At 38.2% G+C, this 26,858-nt stretch overlaps 1 protein-coding gene across 4 annotated transcripts in view; it reads right to left on the bottom strand.

Annotated features, from left to right (window-relative positions):
• The window catches only part of ENPP2 (ectonucleotide pyrophosphatase/phosphodiesterase 2), a 186,816-nt gene that overhangs the window by 80,999 nt on the left and 78,959 nt on the right, over window positions 1-26,858 (bottom strand). For all 4 annotated transcript variants that reach the window (XM_027854024.1, XM_027854026.1, XM_027854023.1 and 1 more), the window contains exons 6-9: window positions 24,006-24,103; window positions 23,602-23,681; window positions 22,495-22,614; window positions 2,269-2,324 (exon numbers count right to left, since the gene is read on the bottom strand). In XM_027854024.1, coding sequence (XP_027709825.1) covers window positions 2,269-2,324; window positions 22,495-22,614; window positions 23,602-23,681; window positions 24,006-24,103 — 354 coding nt within the window. The remainder of the gene's footprint in view (window positions 1-2,268; window positions 2,325-22,494; window positions 22,615-23,601; window positions 23,682-24,005; window positions 24,104-26,858) is intronic.

The following is a 26,858-nucleotide window of genomic DNA, read 5'->3' as shown; positions in this document are numbered from 1 at the left end:
TTCTTGGCAAAGATGCTGGAATGGTTTGCCATTTCCTTCTGCAGCTCATTTTTCAGATGAAGAAACAGAGGCAAACAGGGTTGAGTGACTTGTCCAAGGTCACACAACTAGCAAGTGTCTGAAGCTGTATTTGAACTCACAAAGATGAGTCCTACTGACTTTAGGCTCAGTACTCTAGCCACTGCACCACCTAGCTGCCCTAACTACTGTTTAAGGACATAATAATATTTTCAGTAGCCACTCTCAGTGGGAACTTGTGAGAGACAACTAAGATAACAAATGTAAATGAGAGGCATGATAATGATGTTGATTTAAATAACTTATGACTTATCTTCATGTGGAAAGTCATGATCATCTGTGCTACAGCTGTACTGAAGGAACAACTAATTTCACAGCCTATGTACCCAAGCTTGTTGAATGAATGAATGAATGAATGAACAGCAGACAGAACTTCCTGACTTGAGAAAGTAAAAGAAGCTCTAGAGGAAAAGAAGTTCCCTCCTTCCCTATAGAAAGCTCTTGAAATGTAGTTGTAATACCATTCTGCCTAGAGGTAAGGGTCAGTCTAGATAGTGAGATTCCTTCCGTGCAGTTGAGTGACTTGCCCAAGTTCATACAGCTAATAACTCTCTGAGGTAGGATTTGAACCTGGGTTTTCCTGACTTAAGTCTAGTCCTCTATCTACAACACCACACTGCTCAATAAATGTTTGTTGAATTCTTATTTTTACTTGGAAGAACACCATCCCTAAACTGAACTATAATCCTTTGATTCAGAAAAAAAAAAAGTCTAAGAATTCCCAGTACATAGAATGGAAAGGAAAAATAATGTGGAAAGTACGAGACAAAATCATAGGCATCTTTGGAGCACAACAGCTACCTTCTTGAAAGGTGCCAGAAGGGGGTGGAGAACATTGAGATTCAAAACCCAAACACTGTGCCTTTTCAACTCACCCTTGCACTTTTTCTGGGGGAGGTGGTGGGGGCGGGGAAGACTCTGTATTAATTATGTTTCTGGCATCACTCCACTTTGCCAGGCAAATGCACAGAGTAGAGGAAGAAGGGACTCCTATAAAGATCCATTACAGCCAAGGGTTAAAAAAATACATAGTTCACAAGATTAAATTGGTACATCAACATGCCAGTTAAGTTAAGCAGCGTCATATCCAATATACCCTATTCTCCTTCCTCAACTCAGGAACATTTTAGGGGAAAAAAACCCAAAACTTTTAAAGGGAACTTCTGTTCTAGATTCAGATCACCAAACCCTATTTCAATTTGACTCTTCAAAACTTAAAAAGCAACATTTATTCCTGCAGTCAGAGAATATAGGTGGTGCCACTCTGGATTAACTTGAATTTGTGATTGCTTTCAGCACACTACTATTACAGAATAGGCAGATTTTTGTTAAGGCATAAATGGCAAAGGTGGTTTATAAAAAAAATGGAAAGAACATCTCAGTGGGGACAAAATCCCAATGAAAGCTGAAACAGATTCCTTTTCTTACTGAGGAGCCTTTAAAAAAATCAACATGTTGACACTTTTATTAGGTATGTTTCATCTTAGCATCGTTTCATAAACATTAACTACTAATCCTCCCCCAACACCTCTGGGGGAAGGGATTTAGCTCCATTTTCTCATTAAGGAAACCCAAGCTGAGTGCAGTGGACAAAATGGGGCTGGAACAGAGGTCTTCCTGGTCTCCTGTCTTGCCTTCCCCACCACCAGACCACTACTGAATTCCCAGAAGCTCAAGACCACACAAATGTTTTGAAGTCACAGACCAAAATAAATAAAGCATGTTGTAATGTATTTATAGAAAATGATAATGCAAACCACAGTAAAAAATAGGGAGCAAGAGAAATATACATTCCCTAGGTGGGAAATTACTAAAACTCTGTAAGTAGTGAAAAGGAAAAAAAAAACTTTGAAAATGATGTATGGAAGAAGAAAGATTTCACCTTGCTTGTAACTTACTTTACCTTTAAAGAATGAATGAAATGCATAAATGAAAGAAATCCTTAAATAACTCGGTAGTGGTTCATCGGAAACCCATGAATGAAATGTTCCTGATGCTTTTTATATTACCAAAATGAACACCACAGTGCAGAATTGAATTGCAGTGGTCATGAGAATCCAGCAAGTTAACAGAGGTAAAGTACTCTGTATACCATAATGGGCTACATGAATGTTGGTTATTATTATTATTACCAAGAAACTGAATTCAGAATTTAATTCTACAGTTAGCCACAAAATAAAAATCACTTACACAGACCAGAAGAATGTCCCAGCTTTCACCCCTTGCTTGATGGCTGTAATCCATATCTAATGAGGAAAATATAAGAGGCTTATACATAACACATTCTGACTTTTGGCCCCCGAAGGAAAAACAGGCATTAAGATGCAATGTGTCATCTTTCTTACATTCCCCATCAATACAACAGCCCCTCCATCAATTTAACATTAAGTTGCAACTATTACAAATGAATTTCAGATTCATTTCCATAAATATTATTAACATATTTTTGTTGAAGCTTTCATATAATGACTATTTTGCAGTATGATTTATTTTTATCTATTAGAATATAAGCACCTTGAGAGTGAGGTCTGTGTCATATCTGTTTTTGTATCCACAACTCCCAGCACAGTGCCTTGTATGTTGTTATTGTTGTTGTTGTTCAGTTGTTTTAGTCATGTCCAACTCTTCATGACCTCATTTGGAGTTTTCTCAGCAAAGACAGTGGAGTGGTTTGCCATTTCCTTCTCCAGCTCATTACAGATGGGGAAACTGAGGTAAACAAGGTTAAGTGACTTGCCTAGGGCCAAACAACTAGTAAGTGTCTGAGGATGGATTTGCACTCAGATTTTCTTGACTCCAGACCTGGTGCTCTAACGACTTCACCACCTAGCTGCCCTTTGTATGTAGTAGGTGTTTATTAAATGCTTGTGGAATTTAATTTTTTTATCTCTTTTCATCATAAAAATTTTTTGTACCTGTATTTTTCAATAAATGTTTCGTATACGGGGGCTATGTGGCAAGGTTCTACTCATTACCTAAGCCATTAAAAAATTAATCATAACATAGGTTTCCTTTATTGTTCAAAAGCTCAAAGACTACCAATTTGGCACCCATGTCAGGCTTTCTATGGCATTTGACTCAATGACTCATGCTTGCAAAAGGCAGTGGGCTACAATTGAGAGATGACCAACTCTGCAGTCAGAAAACCCTGGTTCAAATCTCATCTCCATTGCATACTACCAATGTGACCTGAGACAAGTAGCTTAACCTTTTGAACCTCAGTTTTCATTTGTGGTTGAGTCATTTCAATCACATCTGACTCTTCATGATCCCATTTGAGACTTTCTTGGCAAAGATAATGGAGTGGTTTACCATATCCTTCTCCAGCTCATTTTACAGATGAGGAAACTGAGACAAACAAGGAGTCTGAATTCAAATCAAAACATACTATTTTCACTTTATTTTTATGGGGTTTTTGGTCTGTATCTTCTTTCACAATGACTAATATGGAAATATATTTTGCATGATTACACATGTATAATCCATATCAAACTCCTTACCATCTCAGAGAGGGGGGAGAGGAGGAAGGTGGAAGAGAATTCAAAACTCAAAAATTTAAGAAGTGTATGTTTAAAATTGTCTTTACATGTAATTGGGATGAAAATAAAATATTATTTTAAAATGTTTTTTAATTATAAAAATTAAAATGTCCAAGCTGGGACTCAACTCCAGGCCTTCAGACTAAGCGTGGTGCTTTCTGCCCTCTATTATGTTGCCTACTACATGCAAGTCTCTGTTTGCTATATTCACATCACTGAGCTGGGCACTAGATGGGATAAACTGTTTTAAAAGACAGTGGAAGCCATGAAGGAACTCACAATTTCATAGAGAAGAAGGTGGATTTAGAAGTATATGAGCCCAAAGGACATAAGATCTGGTTATTAATACTGTGGAACACATTAACAATTTGAATGATGGGGATACTCCAGTTAGGTAGGATAAGAGCCTCAGGGATTGCTATATTCAAACTACAGTCAACCTCCTACAACAGAATCTCAAGAAAAAGAAATCTTTGTTTGGAGCAATCCTGAATTAAGCAAATTCTTTCTTTCAGTGGCTATACAGGGTGACTGAAGGTGATGAAGTAATGAAACTTATTGCACATTTTTTAAAAATTGTCTCACATGAAACAGTTAATCTCCTTACTTTATGGTTATACTTCATCTACTACCATGGACATGGATCAAGAAAGGCAGTGACCAAGCATGTATTAAGTGCTTACTGTGTGCTAGGCCTTGGGCTAATCTAATGATCTTGGATTTAGAGCTGGCAGAGACCTTAGAGGTCATCTATTTCAACCTACGTATTTACAAAAGAAGAAACTGGAGCCTAGAGAGGGCTAGTGACTGACTTGGCCAAGGTCACATATGTAGTCAGTGGAAGAGTCAGGATTCGAACCCAGGTCCCCTAATTCCAAATCCAAAGCTCTTTCAATGCCTTAGTACTTACAGTTTTCAAATCAATTCCCCCATTGGAATGTAACCTCCTTACCAGTAGGGTTTGTTTCACTAATTATCTGCATATCCCCAACATCTAGCACAATGTCTGACATGCTGGAGAAGAAAATGACAAACTACTCCAGTATCCTCTCCAAGAAAACCCCAAATGGCGTCTCAAAAAGTCAGACACAACTGAAAAATGACTGAACAATGACAACTATTCCACAGCCAGAAGGAAGCTTAGAGATTTCTTAGTCTGCCTACCTCCATTTTACAGGTGAGAAGACTGAGATCAAGTGCTTAAAGAGCTTGTCCAAGATGATAAAATAAGAATTTATTAAGTACTGGTTGTCAGTATAGCATCAGGTGCTATAAGTAGAAAAGATGCCTATTAAAGAATATAAATATGAAATATAACATTCACTGCTCTGGAAATCACAAAATCTAAAGGAAAAGGCAGAAACCATATAAAGAAAACAATTACTCTAAGTGATCATATGCAGAGTTTCCCAAAACTCTGATTTTAAAGACCCTAAAGCGTTTCAAACGCACTAAGGCATTCTGGACATGCTATATAACAGAAAGTTAGAGAAAAGATTTCCATAGTGAGCTAAAATTGTTGATAAGGGTCACTTCCAGGAAGTCAGGTTTGAGTTGGGCCTTAAAGAGAGTAGGATTTAGATTGTAGGAAGATGGGAGAATATGGGAGGGTGGAATAAGAGCAGGAACAAAGTTACAGAGAGAAGAAGGAGAGGGAGAAGGAAGGAGAAGGAGAGGGAGAAGGAGGAAGAAGAGGAGGAGGAGGAGGAAAATGAAGAAAAGGAGGAGGAGAAAGAAGAGGAGACAGAGACAGAGAAGAATAAGAACTCCCATTAGTGCCTCCAACTCAACCTGTTTAACACACATCTAGTGTGTGTATACATGCATATATTTACGTGTACACACAATGTATACATATACACACAAATATGTATATACATATATTTGCTTGCATATCTATACATATGTGTATAAATATGTATGCATGTTTGTATGTATACATGTCTTTTCCAATTATTATGGAAAAATGAGAGGAAAGCTTTTTGAAATTCAGGGTCCTGGGGTTCAGGTCCTTTCTCAATCTAAACACATATGTCTCTGTACATTACATTTGAAAGAATTGTAAAGAATAATAACATTTATTTGTATAGTATTTACTACGTGCCAGGCACTGTGCTAAGCTACACAGCGACAGTGAGAAGGCTCTCTTCTAGGCTACTGATTGCCTCTTAAATGCTACTGTCTTTTCTCACACCCCATCTTTCATGACCTCTCTATAATTTGAACACGCTTGACCACCACGTCTCCTGGGTATGTCCTCAGTTTCCCCGATACTATTCTCTCCTGGTTCTACATCTACCTTTCTGACTCTCCCTTCTCAGGCTCATTCACAGAAATATCATTTCCCCAGGAGTGACAGGATGTTATGCAATCACAGGATTTGAGAGGTGGCAGAAAACTCTGAGTTCAACTTTTATGATTCATACATGAAGGAATGCCCACTATAACATACCCAACAATTGGTTGTCTAGTCTTTGCTTAAAGGCCTCCAAGGACAGGGATCTCACCACCTGTCTTCCAGGCAGCCCATTTCACCTTTGGACAGCTGTAATAGTTAGAAAGCTTTTTCCTAAACATCAAATTTAAATTGACCCCTTTGCAATCGCCAAACTTCAGCCAGTTTTACTGACAATATAAAAGGTAGTCAGGGAAGACGGTTAAAACAAGACTGGTCTGCTGGGCACCCAAATGGAACTGGGTGCACCCCACTGGGGCACCAGGGAAAATCAAACATCCTCTCAAACCAGTAAAGTCTGGTGGATTTTTATAGGGTTCTTATCTGTGTATCCCAGGACCAGCAGTGGGGTGAGGGAGCTGAGTGTGAACCAGGGCCTGGGCTAGTTAGGTGGAGTGAAGAAAGACTGGGTAATGGGCAGTTTGTTTCTATTCAAACTCCCCTTCAGTAAGTAGTCCTTGGGCTATTACTGCTAGTCTTATTCTGACAGTGTAACTCAAAGGTTATTTTTTTTGTTTATGTGTTTCTCCAGGGCCATCAACATTTAGCAAATTGGAGAACATATCTTTGTTCAGCCCTATTCTCTCTCCTGAACTCCACTCAAACACTATAATTTCTTGTCGGACATCTACACTGGGTTGTCCCATTAGTGACTCCAACTCAGAATACACCTAACATGTGTATGCATGTATATATTTATGTATACACACAATATATATATACACAAATGTGTGTATACCCATGTTTACATGTATAGCTACATACATATGAATATAAACATGTATATATGTTTATGTGGATACATATGCCTTTTCCAACTATTGTGTAAAGATGAGAGGAAGGCTTCAGGGTCCTGGGATTCAGGTCCTTTCTCAATCTAAACATATATGCCTCTGTACATACAATTTAAAGAACTCATTACCTTCCCCTACTTAAAAGTTAACCTATATCTTTTGAAAGCACCACCATTATGTCTCACCATCCAAGTTTCGAAATTCAAAATTATCACTGACTCTTACCTTTCACTCATCCCAATATTTCTAACAAGAGCTTAATTTAATTTAATTTAATTGATTTATTTAACTTGTACCTAATTGTGCTAGGCACTGTGCAAAATGTTTTTACAAATATGATCTCATTTGACTTATATATAATCTAAAATATAAACATAATATCTAACCAATATTACCAAGTCTTATCAATATACCTCTATAATATGCCTGTATCCATGGGCTTCTCTCTACTCATATGGCTACCACCTTAGTTTAGATCTTATCACTTCTTGCCCTAGACCATCTCAGCAGCCATGGAAAAGAGGATATACTTAATGAAATCAGCAGCACACAGTCACTTCAACTTTTTGAGCATGTCAGCAGCATGATAAAAGAGTATCTTGCACTTAGAAATAACATAAACTTGGGTTCTTTTATGCAGTTGTTCAGATCTTTCCCTCTTTGGTTCCATTTTTCAGATGAGGAGTTTGAGACTCAGAAAATTCAACTGATTTGCCCAAGGTCACAAAGCTAGTAAGTGCTGCTTGTATCTTATCTTCCCTTCCCCACAGGCATAGATGACCAGAGTTTATGATTTATAGATGATGAAAGTCTTCCTCATATTTTTTAAATTAAAAAAAAACTCACCTCTAAAATATATGCCAGTTTGTCTATTCCTATGCCTGTTTTAATTTCCCTGATGTCACTTACCTAATATTTCAAATAAACTTGATTTTATTTTCTCTCACCGAGATTTCCAAGAATGCCCATGTATCTTTCTGAGCATCTCAGTACTTCCATGCTATCTACAAACTATCCCCACAGATAAAATACAGTTGTCATTTGGGTTTTCTACTTTCCAAAAGAAAGAAAATAAAGTTCATGTGTTCACAACTAGCCATTAAAAAAGTTATTATTTTAGAGACTCAATTTATTTTTCTTTTTTCCTCTAATTTATTTACTTTATTTTATTTTCAATTCAGGGAACAAACAAGCATTTTCATAATAGAGTACAATTTTTAAAAGATGATTGCACATGAAACTACAAATTAGATTTTAAACACTTAATTTAAATTAAAACACTCAATTTAGACTTGCTCAATATAGACTACTCCATCATCCCTGAATGGGCATATAGTAACCACTTAAAAATAATTGCTAACCAACTCATGAATATTGATCTTCTAAAAAAGCAGGAAAAAAATTCTGGGCTCACAATGCACATTGGATAAATCTCAGTTACTATTTGATTATCTCCCATACTACTCATTACACCTCCTCTTCCTCCTTACAAAGCAGATCCAATCTCCACGGGGTGTTGACTTTGAATGATACCCTCAAGATCCCAAACTCATACACTCAGAACACATCTATTGTGTTTATGTACGTATATATTTATGTATACACACAATGCTTAGATACAGAAATATGTGTATACATACATTCTCATGTATAACTTTATATATACACGTTTGTATGTATGCCTATCTCTTTTCCAATTATTGTGGAAAGTGAGAGGAGGACTTTTTAAAATTCAGGGTCCCAGGGCTCAGGTCCTTTCTCAATCTAAATGTGTACATCTCTGTATTTTACAATCTAAAGTATCACTGGGCATGACTACTTTCAAGTATATGTCAAGAGAAGTGAAAATACACACACACACACACACACACACACACACACACACACACAAACACAAACATACACCTCACCACCACCACCATTCTTAATCAAAATGTGTTCCAATCTCTCTGGAAAGCCTCCGCAATATCTGTTACATTCTAAAAGGGAACCAGAGAAAGAGGACCTTGGGCCAAGGGCAACATCCAATAAATGTCCTAGACTTGGGATCCTGCAGGAGGGCTAAGCAAACACTCACCCGGTTGACTGACCAAAGACTGAACTTCATGCTAGTGGCCAAAGTACCACATGCACCATCTTGGAGTGAAGAGAAGAAGATTCCTCGGCCTGTAGATTTGACATATACACACATACATCCATAGTCTTACTTATGCTATGTGTCTGTGTCTGTGTGTGTGTGTGTGTGGGGGGGGGGGGTAACACACAGATATAAAATATAAGAGAGTGAGTACATATGTATATATGTATTCATACTCACATAAAATATAGAGGTAGAGGAAATACACTTATATGCATATACATAGGTACAGAATTTTTTTATCATGCTTTCACAGCAATTGACTGGCTAAATTCAGGGCTATCACTAAGTTGCCTACAGAATGATTCTTTTTCTGCTCCCAGCAACTCATAAAAACATCTACTAAGTTAGAGAGAGATTGAAATCTGTGCTGTTAAAAAGGCATACCCACCCCAATAATAAATACAAATCCTTGAATTTTATTTATTTAAACACACAATCAGACAGTCAGTAAGCAAATATGCCTATGCTTTTATTGTGTGCCAGTGACTGAGTGCTAGGGACACAAAGGAGCCCCCCGCCAAAAGTCACTGCCCTCAAGTCCCTGTAATTAAAACAACAATAATAATAATAACAACATTCATATGTTGCTTTAAGGATGCAATACACTTTGTTTTGTTGTTCACTTGTTCAGTTGTGGTTGACTCTTGTCCATGGGGTCTTCTTGGCAAAGATACTGGAGTAGTTTGCCATTTCCTTCTCCATTTTACAGTTGAGGAACTGAGGCAAATAGGGCTTAAGTGACTTGCCCAGGGTCACATAGTTAGTAAGTGAATGAGGCCAGATCTGAACTCAGGTCCTCCTGATTCTAAACCCAGTACTCTATCTAGGTGAGGGCATCACCTAGATGCCCTCAATACACTTTATTTATGTTAATTCATTTGATCCTTACAAGAAGCCTCTGAGGTAGGTGCTATTATTATCCCCATTTTTATAGATAAAGAAACTGAAACAAACAAAAGTTAAGTGACTTGCTCAGGGTCACTCCACTAAGGAGAATCTGCGGCAGGATTGGAACTCTGATCTTCCTGACTCCACTCTAACATACTACCCAGCTAACTGCTCCCATTCCTCAAAGAGTGTACGTGGGTAGACAATTAAATAAGTAGTTCCATACAAGATGAGAGTAAATGGAAAGTCATATAAGAGGGAAGGGCAGGGGAATTGGAATGGTAGACCAGGAAAGGCCTCCTATGGAAAGTAGTACTGGAGCTGAGTCCTGAAAACACACACATACCCTCACCCACTACAGAAAGTAACTACACGTGTGCCATGCCAGGCCTCTATCCTAAAATACGACAATTTGAACAAGTTAAACGATACACAAAGTTAACATCTGGAGCTATTGAACTTCAAACTGTTCTCCAGGTAACAGGTACAATGATCAGGCTTGTCTTTGATCCATCCTTTCATGGCTGAACCATCTGATGAATTGAAACAAGGCTATCTGTGATTTAGGTAAACCTGGTGCCAGGGAATCAGAAAGCAGTGAGGCAGGATCACGTGGCTTTGGAGAAGCCAAGAAGGCAGTCATGCATTTCCAGAGTGAGTGGGGGAGACAGAAAAGCAGCAGGAGGGCGGGCAGCCACTCCTCCTGGAGCAACGCCCAGCGGCCTGGCATCATGGAAATTTACCCAGCACATTTGGTGGAAACTATCCAATTCTGCGATTTCACAGCTCCCATTATCAGACCACCTCGCTTTCAGGTACACTGTAAGTGCTTTATGTCTTCTTGGCCATCACTAAGAGTCATGCCTCAGTGTGCCGTGAAGATGACTCCGTGTTCTCAAAGGCAATGCTAACAGAGTACAAGCTCCAGTGCTCTTTATCAGCTGAAAAGTCTTTGACTAGAAAGAAGCCCAACAAACTATGTATCTGAGGCAGTGAGGTGACCTAGCAGATATAGAACTGGGCTTAAAGTCAAAAAGAGCTGGGTTCAAATCCTGCTTCAGACATTTACTAGCTGTATGACCCTGAACAAGATACTATATCTCCCTGTGTATCAGTTTCTCCAACTATAAAATGGGGATAATCATGGCATCAGATCTCACAGAATTGCTGTGAGGCTCAAATGACATAATATATGCAAAGTGCTTTGCAAACTTTAAAGAATATCTTTCAAGTGCCAACTAAATCCCATCTTCTAGTAGAAGCTTTTCCCAATCCTTCTTCACTCAAATTCTTTCCTCTGTTGATGATTTCCAATTTAGACTGTATGGAGCTTCTTAGTACATAAAGGGTAGAAATCCCTCAAATGGGAGTTTCTTGAAGGCAAGCACTCCTTTACCTCTCTTTGTATCCCCAGGGCTTAGTGCAAGGCCTAGAATACGATTTTGCTCTTGTTCATTTGTTTCTCAGTTGTGTCCAACTCTTTGTCACCCCATTTGGGGTTTTCTTGGCAAAGATACTGGAACGGTTTTCCATTTCCTTCTCCAGGTCATTTTATAGATGAGGAAATTAAGGCAAACAGGGTTACTTGCCCAGGGTCACACAGATAGTAAATATCTGAGACTGGATTTGAACTCAGGAAGATGAGGTTTTCTTGACTTCAAACCCTGAACTTTATCCACAGCAACACCTAGCTGCTCTCTGAAACACAACAGGCACATTAACATCATCATCATCATCCTTATTATTATTATTATTATTATTATTAATTAGCATCTGAGGACCCATCTAGTTATGCTCAATAGAGGCCCTTTATTAAGTTTGCTAAAGAGTAATGTTTTTTGTTCTTGTTTTGGCCACAACTTCTGAAGATCATCTACTAAGCTATAAAAATTCTGAAAAAAATAAATAAAAATTCTGTAATGTGCTTTAGCAAGGAAACCTCTGCTCACTGAATTTAAAAGACTGGCTCTCTGTCTCACTTGGGTTAGAAGACTACTCCTGATGGCACAGGAGCTTGGATCCACTCCCTTTCCTTCATGGACCAGTTTACCCCTGCTCATGCAACCCCTGCCTCTTGGGGGTTCACCATATTGATGCTAGATTAAGCGAGGATATCCAATCAGCTTTAGTCCTACTGTAGAGTCAGATCTCCCAAGCTCAAGATATCTACCAGCCGCAGACACCCCAAAAGCAGAGATGTCTGGAATGCATCACCAATTCCTGAAATCATTCTTACAACAGCCCCTTTCTCATCTGTAAAATGAGAGGGTTGGACTAAATGATCTCTAAGATCTTAAGATTTCTTTCTATCTCTATAAGTATGAGCCCAAGTGTAGCATAATACATCAATTCCAGGAGCTAATTCCCATCAGCTGTGTTCAAATAGAAGTATTTGTAGGAATAATCTACCATTGTCTTTGTGGAAAGAATAATGGCTCTAAATTCAGAAGACCTGGGTACAAAGCCCATCTCTGACATGTACTATCTATGTGAACTTATGAGTCTCAGTTTTCCCCTCTATAAAATGAGAAAGTAGCACTAGAAAGCCTTGAAGGTCCATTCCAGCTCCAGATCTATGATCCCTATGATGTAGACAAGGCATGTATCATTCCCATACCCATTTGACAGCTGAGAAAACTGAGGCTGAGGGAGGGAAGCTAAATTACTTAAGGTCATATAGATGGTTGGCAGAGGCTAAAGTTAACCCAGTGCCCCTACTCAAGTGCTCATTCCACCATACCATGATGCCTTTAAACAAACCAGGTAGCAGAGTATCCAGTACTGGACTTGAAGTCAGAAAGACCTCACTTTGAATTCTGCCCCAGACCCTTACTATGTGATCCTAGACCAGTCACTTAGTCTCTGTCAGACTCAGTTTCCTCAGCTGTAAAATAAGCATAATAACAGCACCTATGTCCAAGAGGGTCCTAAGGATCAAACGAGATAACATATATAATGAATTTTCCAAACCTTAAAGCTTAATAATAATAATAATAAAGTATATACAATCATATAACATGTATTATATTAATATTACATTCTTAATTAATTAGTACAATTGTTTATTGTCACACATAATTATAATTAATTATTAATAAATCTTGGTATTGCATGTTGTACATTTATTATTTACAAATAATTATACTATTATTTATTAATAATAATAATGATAATGTAATTATCATTACATAAATCTCAGGGATTCAATGATGTTACAACCCCTCCTGATCACTGGGATTCTAAATTGATTCCACATGACAGATTGAGTAGGCATAAATGTCCTCATTCTCCTGATGCTGGTGAGACCTCTTGGCCACAAACACAAGTCATACATCACAGACATCAAATGTTCTAACGGGCATGCAAAGTTTCATTCCAGGAGATTACACCAAAGCAAAATCACAAGGGCCCTCAGATGCAAAGAGCAAACCATCCAAGGCTTTGCCAATATCAATCCGAAGGGCTATTCTTACAAGACCCTCCACAAGCTGGCTCCGACTTCCATTTCTAAGCTTTATTTCACGCTACACCCCTTCACATACACTATGTTCCAGTCAAACCAAAATAAATTAACTCTGAGGGAGGCAGATGTGGCATATGGAAAGACTAGGTCATACATAAGCTCTAAATTCAGGGCTTTTACCACCACCTCATGACTGCCTGAGTCTGTGAGGCAGTGGGGTATTTAAAGCGCTGGACAATGAGACAGAAGGATGTGGGTTCAAATCCTGCCTCTAATAGTAGGCATTTGATTTCTCCAAATCTTAGTTCTGTCATCAATAAAACAGAGATAATGACAAATTTAGTGCCTACTTCACAGTTTTGTTGTGAAGTCAAATAGGCTATTATACAGAAAGTGCTTTGTAAACTTTCAATCACTATTTAAATGTCAGCTATTATTGTTATTGTTATTATTATAGGTCAATTACTCTAATCTCGTTCAAAAGAGTTCAGTTAGAAACTTGTGGAATAAGTGTTCTGATATTATTCTTTTATATTTACTGTTCTGTGGACTATTACACAGGTGAGAAAATCATTGCTTTTTCTGTATTTCAATTCAAATATGAGAATATAATATAAGATCCTTTTCTATAAGCTTGCTGAAGTCTTAATCAGTACAAGGCAGATAGATAGCCTAATAGGTAGAGAGCTGGTTGTGGGTCAGGAAGATCAGAGTTCAAATCCTGCCTTAGACGTTATTTGTGTGACCATTCAATCTCTCAGCTTCAATTTTTTTCATCAGTAAAATGTGGATAATAACAGCACCTACCCCACAGGGTTATTGTGAAAGTCAAAGACATGTCATTTGTTGTTGTTATTGAGTCATTTCAGTAGTTTTCACTCTTCCGTGTTGAGGTTTTCTTGCCAAAGATACTAGAGTGGTTTGCCATTTCCTTCTCCACCTCATTTTACAGATGAGAAAACTGAGGCAAACAAGGTTAAGTGATTTGCCCAGGATCACACAGCTAGTAAGTGTCTGAAACCAGATTTGAACTCAGAAAGATGTCTTCCTGACTCCAGGCTCAGCACTCTACACACTGTGGCACCACCTAGCTGCCCAAACACATGTAAAGTGCTTGGCAAACCTTTAAATGCTATCTAAATCCCAGCTGTTACTATTATCTTGATCATCATCCGTACAGAAAAGATCTGGGTTCTAGCATTCATGACCCATATGGCCTCGGGTGAGTCCTTTCATCTCCCTGGGCCACAGTTTTCTCAGCTGTTAGAGACAAGTGCGGGAGCTGTGATTTCCCTGGCTTAGGGAACAAGGAAAACTCCCTCTACCCACAGGTGGGCATCTTCTCTACAACTTTAGAGTTTTGGAGACTTCCCTAAGACTGTGAGAATGCCACTGTCCTGTCCAGGGTCACACAGTCAGTTGAATAAAGATGCTAAGCCTTGTACTACTTGCCCAATAGGGCTGCTCTGAAGCAAATTTGTTCACGTCAAGTACTTTGTAACTATTTTAACATGAGCTACTGCAGACTGCATAGTGATAGCTCTTCAGGATTTTTTTTGGTCTAGCCCTATATTTCATTGGGCAAATGGGTAGTACAGGGGACAGACTGCTGAGATTAGAGTCACAAAGACCTGAGTTCAAATTCAGCCTCAGACACTTCCTAGCCATGTGACCCTGGACAAGTCACTTAACCTCTGTTTAACCATGGAGAAGGAAATGGCAAACCACTCCAGTATCTTTGCCAAGAAAACCCCATGGACGGAGATCGAAGAGTTGGACACAACTGAAATGACTGAATAACAACAACGAATTATTTCACTGGTGTAAAGAGCTCTCTGTAAGGAAATTCCCTCTAACCATGCAGATAGGCAATTGTCTACATGTTTTTGTCTTGGGGAGTTCCACTGAACATTGAAAGGTCAAGCAATTGGGAAGCCAATATGCATCAGAAGCAGGATTTGAACCCAGGTTATCCCAACTCCAAAGTCAGCCCTCACTCCTTCTCAAGTTCCTTCTATATTTCTATAACTGTTTAAATCCTAGCTATCCCAGGATCAAAGGATTTAATACCAGAACAAGAACAACAACAACAATAATAGCATCTACATGGTCCTTAAGGTTTGCTAAGTGCTTTATAAATATTACCTCATTTTAACCTTACAACAATGCTGTGAGGTAGGTGCTAATATTATCCTCATTTTACAGATGGAGACACCGAGACAGACAAGTTTAAGTAACTTGCCCTCAGTCACATAATTAGGAAGTGTCTAAGGCTGGATTTGAACTCAAGTCTTCCAAACTCCAGGTCCAATATTCTATCCACTCCGCTGCTGCCTCTAACAGCGAGTAACTTTGGAAATCATCTAGTCCAATGCCTTCATCAAATGAAGTAAGTAACTGAGTTCCAGAAATGGGAAGTGATCCAAGAATACAGGTAGTATGTAGAAGAGCCAGGATTTGAACATAGATCCTTTTACTTGAAAATATATACTTTTTCCACAATACAATATTTGCCTCTCTTTCAAGGCCAAGCCAATGTCACCTCCTCAATGAAATTTCCTTTGATCCCTATCCCTACCCACAAGTAATACTACTGGTCTTTTCATATATATTTATGATTGCCATAGACAGACAGACAGACTGATAGATAGATAGAGAAAGAGAGATAAATATATATTTATATATATCTACCTATATATACATACACATATGTGTTTGTATTTGTGTACAGGGTATCCCAAATGGATGCAGTTTTAAGTTTTAATAGCTTTTTGGGGACACACACACACACTGACACATGTGTGTGTGTCTGTGTGTGTGTCTCTGTGTGTGTGCATGTTTCCTCTGTCCCATATTCCTATCTATGTTGTAAGCTCCTTGATGATAGAAATGATTTATACATCTTTGTATCTCCCAGGAACCTGGTATTTGAGTTGAATCTTGACAGAATAAAGCTCTGTGCTCAGAATCTACATCTGAACACAAATGGAGCTAATAAAACTGGCCTTCCTCAGGGGCATCGTGTAATGAATGAGTCACAAGATCCAGGAAGTCCTCTCCACTTTAGACCCACTCTCCCCCTTCCTTATTCCCTAAGGACTTGGGGCTACGATATTCAGTACTTGCCAACATGTGGTGTTTTAATTGTTCTGGAATCACTTCTCATGGGCACATCTCCTTGCCCCAACTAGAGTTCATTCCCTTAAAGGGAGGGACCACACCTTCTGTTACCTTCCTGTACCTCCACAACCCTATATAATATAGCATTATGTTAATACTACCGGCTTCTCTGGCTTCCTTTAAGGCCCCAACTAAAACCCTACCTTCTACAGGAAGCCTTCCCCAACTTGGGTTACTTAATTCCAATACCTTTCCTCTGTTAATTATCTCATTTATCCTGTATATAGCTTGCTCTGTGTGTGTGTGTGTGTGTGTGTGTGTGTGTGTGTGTGTGTATACATCTGCATATTATCTTTCCCATTAGGTTGTAAGTTCCTTGAGGGCAGGGCCTGTCTTTTGCCTCTTTTTGTGTCCCCAGTGTTTTGCACAGTACCTGGCACACAGTGGGCACTTAATAAATGATTTTTAAGTGACTACTTGATTTTAATTTGACATCTCTGATATCTGGCTTTTGCTTTAAAAAGGGGGAATCAAGGCATAACAGCTCTTAAATATCTTCATTCTCTTTTTCAATTCAAAACCCTTCCCTATACAAAGGAAAAGGAATCACAAGAGTCAATGAAAATCCCTGAGGGTCCCCAAACTCCTAAAGACTTGGATTATTTATCAGAAATTCATTCTCTTTAGCAAAGGGGCACAAATCATTAGTAAAGAACACAGAAGAAACAATTTCTCCTGGTACCCCTTCAAGTGGCGTGCCTGTGAGAGCTCTCTCTAAGATTCATCCACTTAACCCCATATGGTTATAATTTTGGTTTAAATAGAGGAAAAGTTGTTGTTCCAAGACAGTTTAACATCCATTCTCCCTAAAGCAGTATCTACTTTAACCTTCGTCTGCTCTTCTTTTCTGCCTCCTTCTTGAATATTTCACTTCTTTGGGGATTTTTTTTCCAACTGTTGAGCCATGATTGGAAGCATCCTTTAATCTAATCCATTGCTTTACCAGTCCTGGCTACCAGAATAATGGGGTCAGCCATTTGAAGGTTGGCAAAATGAAAAAGTGTAAGACCTCTCAACATTGGCCATTGGAGAAATAGTTGGGCTAGCTGAATCAAAACCTAAAGCTATTTTAGGAAAAACTGCCTAATGACAGCATTCACAGCTAAATAATCAGTGAAGGTAGAAGATGGGAGAGGGGTGACAAGAAATATTATTTTCTCAAACAGCTGCAGAAACAGCAGAATTTGTCTATGGTTATGGACAATGTGCCTAGTTTGTGTTAAGGTAGCAGGCTGAGGACATTACTTTTTTCATCTGACTTTTATCTCCATGTGATCCTACCAGTGAAAAGTGATCTAATAAGCTTCTTGAGGGCAGGGACTGTTTCATTTTTGCCTCTGTAGCTCCACCTCCTAGAATTGACCTTACACATAGAAGATGCTTGATAAATCCTTGCTGAATTACTCTTTGACCTCTTCTTTCCCTTACCAAATTCTATTTGGAATCTAATTTTGTTGTTGTTGAGTTGTGTCCAACTCTTCATGACTCCACTTGAGGTTTTTACACACATCATATCTATTAGTCTGTAAGTAATCTAATTGAAGGGATGCTGTTATTTTTCATCTAAGTATTCCCAACAGCTCACCTTGGGTCTTGCACACAATCAATGCTCAACAAATATTTGTTTTGTTATTATGAAAAATTGAGTGTTTTAAATTTTATTTTATTTTTAATTTATGGAATAAAACAAGCACTTCTATAATAGTATAATAAAAGAGATGATTGCACATGAAATTGCAAATCTATCATGTGCCCTTTGCTTTAAGATAAATCCACTTGAAAATATGTTTGGCAGCCATTTTGCTTCAAGATGATAACATAAATAACAAATCAAATTTTAAGCAGGTCTTAATTTCTTTAGGGATATGTTTGGTTAAAGCCCGTTGTTGTCTTCTTGAAAAAAATATTTGGAAAACAGACACACATGAAATGGTTGAGTAGCAGAGTTGAAAAAGTGACCTCATTTTGTTCCCTCAGTTAATACTACACCTCCTGTCTGATAATCACATCTACAGAAGCTCTTAGAATGACTTTTCTTCTTCCTGGATCATGCTAAGCCAAAGGAAACAATGTCAATACTGGGGCAACCAAGCCCAACTTGATAAAACTGCCTTTTATCTCTAGCTTTGGTGTGTCCCCAAACAAGTTTGAATTCCACAACGAAGTTAGAAAAGAAACCAGGTGGTTTGTGTTTTAACAGAAAACTATTTAGATAAAATTTTAATTGACTCTTAAATGTTACTCTTTCATGAACCTTGTTTGTAAAAATCCAACCCATAAACAACATTTCACTATGATCCTGACTTGGGCCACCAAGGTCCCATGAGAGTCTAGCATTAGTAAAGAGAGCAGAATCAGAAAATCCATTGAAAAGAAGCATTGAACATGAATGAACAGGGAGATCTTCCATCAACTTTTTTTTTGGTGGAAAGTCTACATTTTACATTTGCCCACTGACCTTCTATTTTGAAATCCCACTATTTCAGGTACAGCTGACCTTTTTTCAAAGCAACTGGTTGTTCAGTGATTTCAGTTGTGTCTGACTCTTCACAACCACTTTGGGGGTTTTCTTGGCAAAGATACTAGAGTGGTTTGTCATTTCCTTCTCCAGCTCATTTCATAGATGAGGAAATTGAAGCAAACAGGGTCACACTCTTAATAAGTGGCTGAGGCCACATTCAAACTCAGGTCTTTCTGACTCCAGGCCCAGCGCTCTATCCACTGCTCCACCTAGCTGCCCCATTTTTCAAAGAGTGGTACTTTAAAATGAAAGTTATATTTGCCCTTTATTTTCTCTTAAATACCTATGAAGACATGGCAAACAGTTTTAGATACAAGTCAGACCACATGCGTCTTCTCAGTGACTCTACCTGAATGTATGCAATGGAACACACTTATGGGAACCATGTCTCTGGTCCCTGATGTCAAGCATTTGAACTCTACTCTCTATCAGCAATATAATATCTATTTGTTTAATCTAATCCAATCCAATGAGCATTGTGAGTACCTCCAACTAAGAGGGATCAAGAGTTGGTTCCTGTTGGAGGTGGTGCCTAAATTGATCCTTAAAGGAAGATAAGGACTGTCTCTGAGGCAGAAGGGAGTAAGGAGTATAGAATGGTATGTGAGGTTGTGTACTGGATTTGGAGTCAGAGGTCCTGAGTTTAAATCCCAACTCTCAGTTACTCCCTTGTGACCTTAAACAAGCAAACTACTCCAATATCTTTGCCAAGAAAACTCCAGATGGGGTCACAAAGAGTCGGACATGACTGAAAAGTGACTGGACTGACCTTAAATAACCCCTTAACTTCTCTGGCTTTCATTTTCTCACATATAAAATGATGGGGCTGGACTAAAGGACTGAGAAGGTCTCTTTCAGTTTTATATATGAATCCTGTAATCCTAAATGCATTCTAGATATGGAATAAAACCTGTACAAATGTTAGAAGCAGGAAACGGAATAGCGATGTCAAGGAATATTTAAATAGGTCAGTTTGGACAGAATGTAAAGTGCATGAAAATGAATGACATGAAATAATTCTGAAAAGGAAGATTAGACACAATAACAAAGATTATCTTAGAGGCAGGAGGGAGTCAGTGATACTCAACGCTTAAAGAATTCTTGAATGACGGAGTGACATGGTCACGTGATTTTTGTTTTAGGAAGATTATTTTAGCAGCCCTGTGGAGGATTGATTGAAGAAGGTAGAAAAAGGAATCCACATAGGAAGGTACTGCAATAGATCCAGTATGATATTATAAAGACCAGAAGTAGGATGGCGGCTGTGTGAGTGAAGAAAAAGGGATAAATACAAGAGATGGCATGGAGATATGTGTGGTAACTTGTTTCTCATTAAAGCAAATGGGTTGTATGTACCCCAAGTCAATAAAGAAAGATTTTATTGAAAGCCAGGCAGATACTCTGTACTTCAATTTCAGGTTAGGTAGTACGATGGATACAGCACCAAGCCTAGAGTCAGTAAGATTCAACTTCCTAAGTTCAAATCCAGCCTCAGACACTTACTAACTGTATAACCCTGAGCAAGTCACTTAACCCTCTTTGCCTCAGTTTCCACATTTGTAAAATAAGCTGAAGAAGGAAATGGTAAAACTACTCCAGTTTCTTTGCCAAGAAAGCCCCAAATCAGATCAGGAAGAGTCAGACACAACAGCAGCAGCGGCAACAACTTCTATTTTACTCTCCATTTTGTTGATCTTAAAAAATCTGGGTGTGATGGAGAGGGATCGCAATGAAGGGTTTCTTAATGTAGCTAAGAAATAATATTTTCCCATCCTAAAATCAAGTTAGGGCTGTCTTTATAACGTTTAAGTTATATGAAGAACCATTTCACTCAAAGAGAGGAATTCTAGTAGAAAACCCTGTGAAATTATGTGCCTCTGAATATTCTATAGATGTGTCCCATTTCTAGGATACATACTCCCCTATTTCTTTAAATGACATCACTACTTCCCCAATCAGCAATCACGGAGGATCAGAAAATTCAAATTATCCCTAACTTCTCCTTCTTTCTGTGCATGTCATCAATTGCAGAATCATATAATCTGTTGGCACTGGAATGGAAATCAAAAGCCAGCCAGTGCAACCCATATCTGACCAAGAATCCCCGCTAAAACATACCTAACAAACGGTCATTAAGCCATTGTTTAAAGACTTCTAAGAAGAGGAAATCCACTACCATCTGGAGAAGCCAATTCTACTTTGGATTAACCCTACTTGATGACAAGCTTTTCCTTCCATCAAGTTGTGCTCTTTGCAACTTACATCCACTACTCCCTATGGGGGCAAGTGTAGCAATACTAAATCTTTTTATATGTAATAGCCCTTCAAATACATGAAGACAGCTATTGAGGCAGTGTGATACAATGGGAAGGAGAAGCGGAGAGAGGAAGGAACAAGAATAAACATTTATTAAGCATCTACTATGTGCCAAGTTTGGACACTTGCTGGCTGTGTGACCCTGGGCAAGTTATTTAACTCTGTTTGCCTCAGTTTCCTCATCTGTAAAATAAGCTAGAGAAGGAAATAGTAAACCACTCTAATACCATTACCAAGGAAAATTCCCAAAAGGGATCATGAAGAACTGGAAATGACTGAAAAAGATCAAATAACAACAATAAAACATGTGCCAGGCACTGTGCTAAGTGCTTTGCAAATATTTTCCAGTTGAAAATCTATATTCCTAAGTTTTCTGATTCTTCCTTCAAAACATCTATTAAATCTATCTCTATTTCCCTTAATCTTATCATTCCACAGCTATCACCCTAATTCAGGACCATGTCAAACCTGAATTATTACAGCGGTTCATGTAGTCTCTCTGTCTGAATTTGTCTTTTCAACTATTATGTAAGCCCTCTGAGGGTAGAGACTACCATATTTTTTTTTACATTTACCTGTATTGCATACTGTAGGTACTAAATAAATATGTAATCATTTGATCAAACATGTCTGCTCCATAAATATTTGTTGAATGAATGCTTGCTAAAATCAGAATTTAATTATATTAATCTAATTTTCCAGCGATTACTTTATGCTTTCTAATTTCACTAAACTGAAAAAAAGTATCACCTCAGTGATTTACAAGAGGCAAAAGCCCAACCAAACAAGAAAAAAGTACTCACAGAGTAACATCTGGGGGTACATTACTCCAAAGGAGCACGCAGCAATGGAAGAAGGGAGATTAGGGAAGAATCAAATCCTACCTCTGACATATACTTAGGTATAACCAACCACTACGTAAGAGCTTAATAAACACTTATTGATCGACTGATCAACCACTCAGTGCCCCATACTTCGTGGCTCTAAGACTGTAAATTATAGCTGGGTTGCCAACTGCTGGAGGGTGTTTGCACAATAGGATTTCCCAAAATTATGCAAATCACAGGTATGAGCCAAAGAAAACCAAAATTTCCAAAACACAGCAAAAACTCAAACTTACTGGTTGGCCTCCCCACCATCTGTGATTAAATTTCTCTCGTCCTCGAAGGTGGAAAGTAGCATCAAATACAGGATCATACATTGAATTGCCAACAATTCCATGTGATTCAGGGTAAAGTCCCTATGTAAAAAAGATTTAGTAGTAAAATTTCATCAATATGCAAAAAAGTCAGGAACAATCCTAGTCTAAGAGTAACTACTTTAGAAAGTTGTGTTGTGATATATATACATATATATACACATACATACATATATACATGTGTACATATACACATATGTATATATACGTGTGTACATACACACATATATACAGATACACATATATAATACATATATGTATATGTATACAGATGTCTCAAATTACCTACTTACAAAAGGAAACATTCATCCCCATTGGTAGATATCTATAGAATAGTAATTTTAAAATATATTATAAATTTAAGCATGTTCTAATGATGTACTATCCACGCTCTTTATTGAAGAGGGTAATGTAACATTAAGCAATGTGAGAACAGTGGATTAGAACATAAATATTTTTCACTTTTAATTAGTTTCTGAATTTTGGAGCTTAACTAACAACTCTTTCACTTCATTTAAAAGTCCTCTTCTCCCTTCTAACTCTCTTTTCCTTATTTTCTCAATACTCCTATCCCATCTACCACCAAGCAAACAAAAATGGTGGCTGCCTGAATCTTAAGGAATACCTAAGATTCTAATTACATAATCAGCAAAATATAATTAAACCTCCAACTCAGAGGACAAACAACAGAGCCCACTAGGTTTGAAAAACTGAATATCACACTTAGTCCTAATTCAAATGACTTTTCACTAATAACCTTTTTCTTCTAATAAACCAACACACTTCTTTAGTGAGGAATACGCATAAAGATTTTAGCATTTAAAGTCAAAGTAAATATCTTTTTATCGAGACATAAGTAAAAACTACCTCATTACTGTGAATTACAGATGAAAGAATAAGGTTTGAAAACGTGCTAGCTTCTCTTCCAACACTATTTAGTAATTCTTAAAAACATTTTTCCTCTTTATATAATCTCAGTGTGAATCCTTCCTTTGAATATATTAAATACATCCTTTTAAAAAAACTTACAGTTGCCAAGGTATATAAGTTAGGGAAGGTTTTTGTAGGGTAGACAGGTCTCATGTAAGGAGAATGTGTGCCACAAGATCCTGAAAACACAATTATAGATGTTAAAAATGGAAAAGCATTAGATGACAAGACAGGGACAATTGCCATTTGCATATTCTCTAAAAAAGCCTTTTTACAACCTATCTTACAAAATTACTAAGAATTAGCGTGTACCATTTCTACTTTATCACATATTCAGGAGTTTACAATTCTCTTATAGGTCCTCATATCACAAGACAGCAAAGTCCTTTCATTGTACAAATACAAAGTAAGAAGAGTTCTATCCATAGACCTAAATCAACTGGAAATTAAGTTAACATGCAGGCCACAGGTGTTGGGTATGAAGGCATAGTAAAATTTCTTACTTAGTTTTTCAATGTTAGGCATGACCTTGCTCCCTTTCTTCATGTAGGATGCACGGAAGCCATCCACAGAGAAGATGATTAACGGAGGACGAGCAAACCTTTTAATAACAAAACATTTTGTATTAGAGGAATTATTTCCACCGTTTCCATTATGTACACTAATTGTGCGTTACTAGAGAGGCCAAGATAGAAAAGCAGGGAGGAAGCTAAAGAAGTCATTTACATCTTAACTCCCTGTCTTAAGGCAGGGGTGGCACAAAGGGAAAGACCCCATTTAGACGGGCTGGGCTTGAATCCTGTGACTGCTATTTACTGCCTCTGGGATGCAGGGCAAGACACCAGACTTCTCTGGCCTGTTTCTTCATCTGTAGAATGGGAGGGGGGGGTTGGATTAGAGGACTTCAAAGGTCCCTTCCAGCTCTAAATCTATAACCTACATTTTACAGATGAGGCATTCAGTCCCCAAAGAAGTTATATGATTTGCTCTTTCCCTCACATCTAGCTCATGAAGAAGAGTCTTAATTGTCCACAAATTATGTCTTTACAAGCCCAGTAATGGCTGCTATAATCAACAAACCATTTCACCTCGAGATACGTTAACAATGATCCAAGATAAAGTCTAATATTTAAATAATTTCAAATGTTTTAGATTAATTGAAGACGACCTTAAAAATAGCTGGGGTAATTTACATGGATGCATCAGGACAGCCAAAAAAGCAAACCATCCCAGTGGGGGAATTCCAGAGAATACCCACCCTCCTCAAAAAAACAAAAAAGTACATTAGTACTGCTATACAAAAAGATTAGCAGGAAAGCTGGCCTCAGAGTCAGGAAGACCTGGGTTCAAGTCCAGCCTCTTGTACATACTGACTGTGTGATGCTGGGCATCATCTTTGACTTGTTGTTGCTTAGTTTTTCAGTTATTTACGACTCTCCGTAATCCCTTTTGGGGTTTTCTTGACAAAGAAACTGGAGAGGTTTGCCATTTCCTTCTCCAACTCATTTTACAGATGAGGAAACTGAGCAAACAGGTGAAGTGACTTGCCCAGAGTCACATAACTAGTAAGTGTTCAAGGCCAGATCTGAACTCAGGAAGAATCCTGACTCCAGATCTGGCACTCTAACTATGACTCCAGGCATAGCACTCTATCCACTGCACCACCTAGCTGCCCAATCTTTCAGTACCCCAGGCCAACTATCAAAAAATATAAATTGCAGACAGGTGCTGATCTATATTAGTTGAGAGAATTTTCTTACCAGAAGTTCCCATACCAACAAAAGCGCAAGTCTAGACTCCCAAAAAAATGCATAGGAAAAAATAATAATAGATTATACTTACATAGCATTTTACAATTACACATTAACTCCTTCTTTGTAACTATCCCTCATTTGTCATGATTATCTCATTTACAAAATATGGGTCACAGATTTAAAGCTAGAAGAGACCTGCAAGGTCATTTCATCTGACCCTTCATTTTACAAATAAGAAAGATGAGGCCTAGAGAAGGTACAGTGGGTATTATTATTTTACAAATGAAAAATCAGGCCTAGGTAGGTAGAATAAACACCAAATGAGGACATTGAGATTCAGGGATAAAGTGACTTGCCCAAAGTAATACTCCCTACAAGTGGCAGAGCAAATTCAACGTTCATTAAAGACTAGATGCTCTGGGGGGTTGGGTATTAGTGGCTGAAGAGTGGTAAATGGTAGCTGGGACTGACAGAGTAAGGCAACAAAGAGCTATGGTATGCATTCTTACTCCAGGCTCAAGAAAACCTAGAAATGGCATGGTATACTATGCTAACATAGGTTTTGTGAGCTCTTCACAAGCTGAGTAAGATCCCTTTAGAATAGTGGTAACAAGGCAGCTATATGGAGCAGCAGATAGAGTACCAGTCCTGGGGTGAGAAGGACCTGAGTTCGAATCTCACTCCAGATACTTACTAGCTGTGTGACCCTGGGCAAGTCACTTAACCCCAACTTGGGTCATCACCTGTTTGGCTATCTATGGTAACTTAAGTTGTTTTGCTTTGTTTTGTTCAAAGTAACTCTTAAAGACCATCTAACAATTAAACAAGCACTTTAAAAACCTTGAAGTGCTATATAAATGTTAGTTTTGTGCTATATAAATGTTAGTTCCTTACAAAAGAAGAAAACAGTGGTATCAGGAACCAGCATTAACACATATCTTCCTGGTTGACAACATTAGATAAAGTCTTTGCTACATTAGAATGAAATCCAACCTGTGGTCAATCCAGTTCTCTGTTTCTATGTCTATCATCAATCATGAAGATAGGGACCAGATCTGTGATTTTATAGATATAGAGAACTCCTAGGTGATAAATCTCTTTGTTACAATGCAAGTTGGTACTTTCTCTGAAACTTCCAGTCTTCAAAATTGCCTAGGTCATTGAGAGGTTGCCTGACTTGTCTAGGGTCATATAGCCAGTAACCATCAGACGCATGATTTTGGCCCTAATCTTTGCCTCCAACGTTGGCTCTTTGGTCACTATGCCAACGAGGCTCTGCTGTGTATACAAATGATTTTCTCTTCAATCTTTCAGGGGTCTGTGATTTCAGCAGCTTGGGAAGTCCCTCCACAGATTCTGATCAAAACACCACCCCACCCATGACTCAGTAGAAAATAATAACTAACATTTATATAGCACTTCAAGGTTTTTAAAGTGCTTGTTTAATTGTTAGAAGGTCTTTAAGAGTTATTTTGAACAAAACAAAGCAAAACAACTTAAGTTACCATAGATAGCCAAATAGGTGATGACCCTCTCCAACATTAGCTAGACTGGTTCTTGGACAGCAAGCATACACAGGCCATTGCTAGGCCAGTACATAAA

This window comes from Vombatus ursinus, unplaced genomic scaffold (genome assembly GCF_900497805.2).
Source record: "Vombatus ursinus unplaced genomic scaffold, bare-nosed wombat genome assembly UNPS02010284.1, whole genome shotgun sequence".
NCBI classification, from domain to species: Eukaryota; Metazoa; Chordata; class Mammalia; order Diprotodontia; family Vombatidae; genus Vombatus; species Vombatus ursinus.
This window is presented reverse-complemented; position numbering and strand designations above follow the sequence as displayed.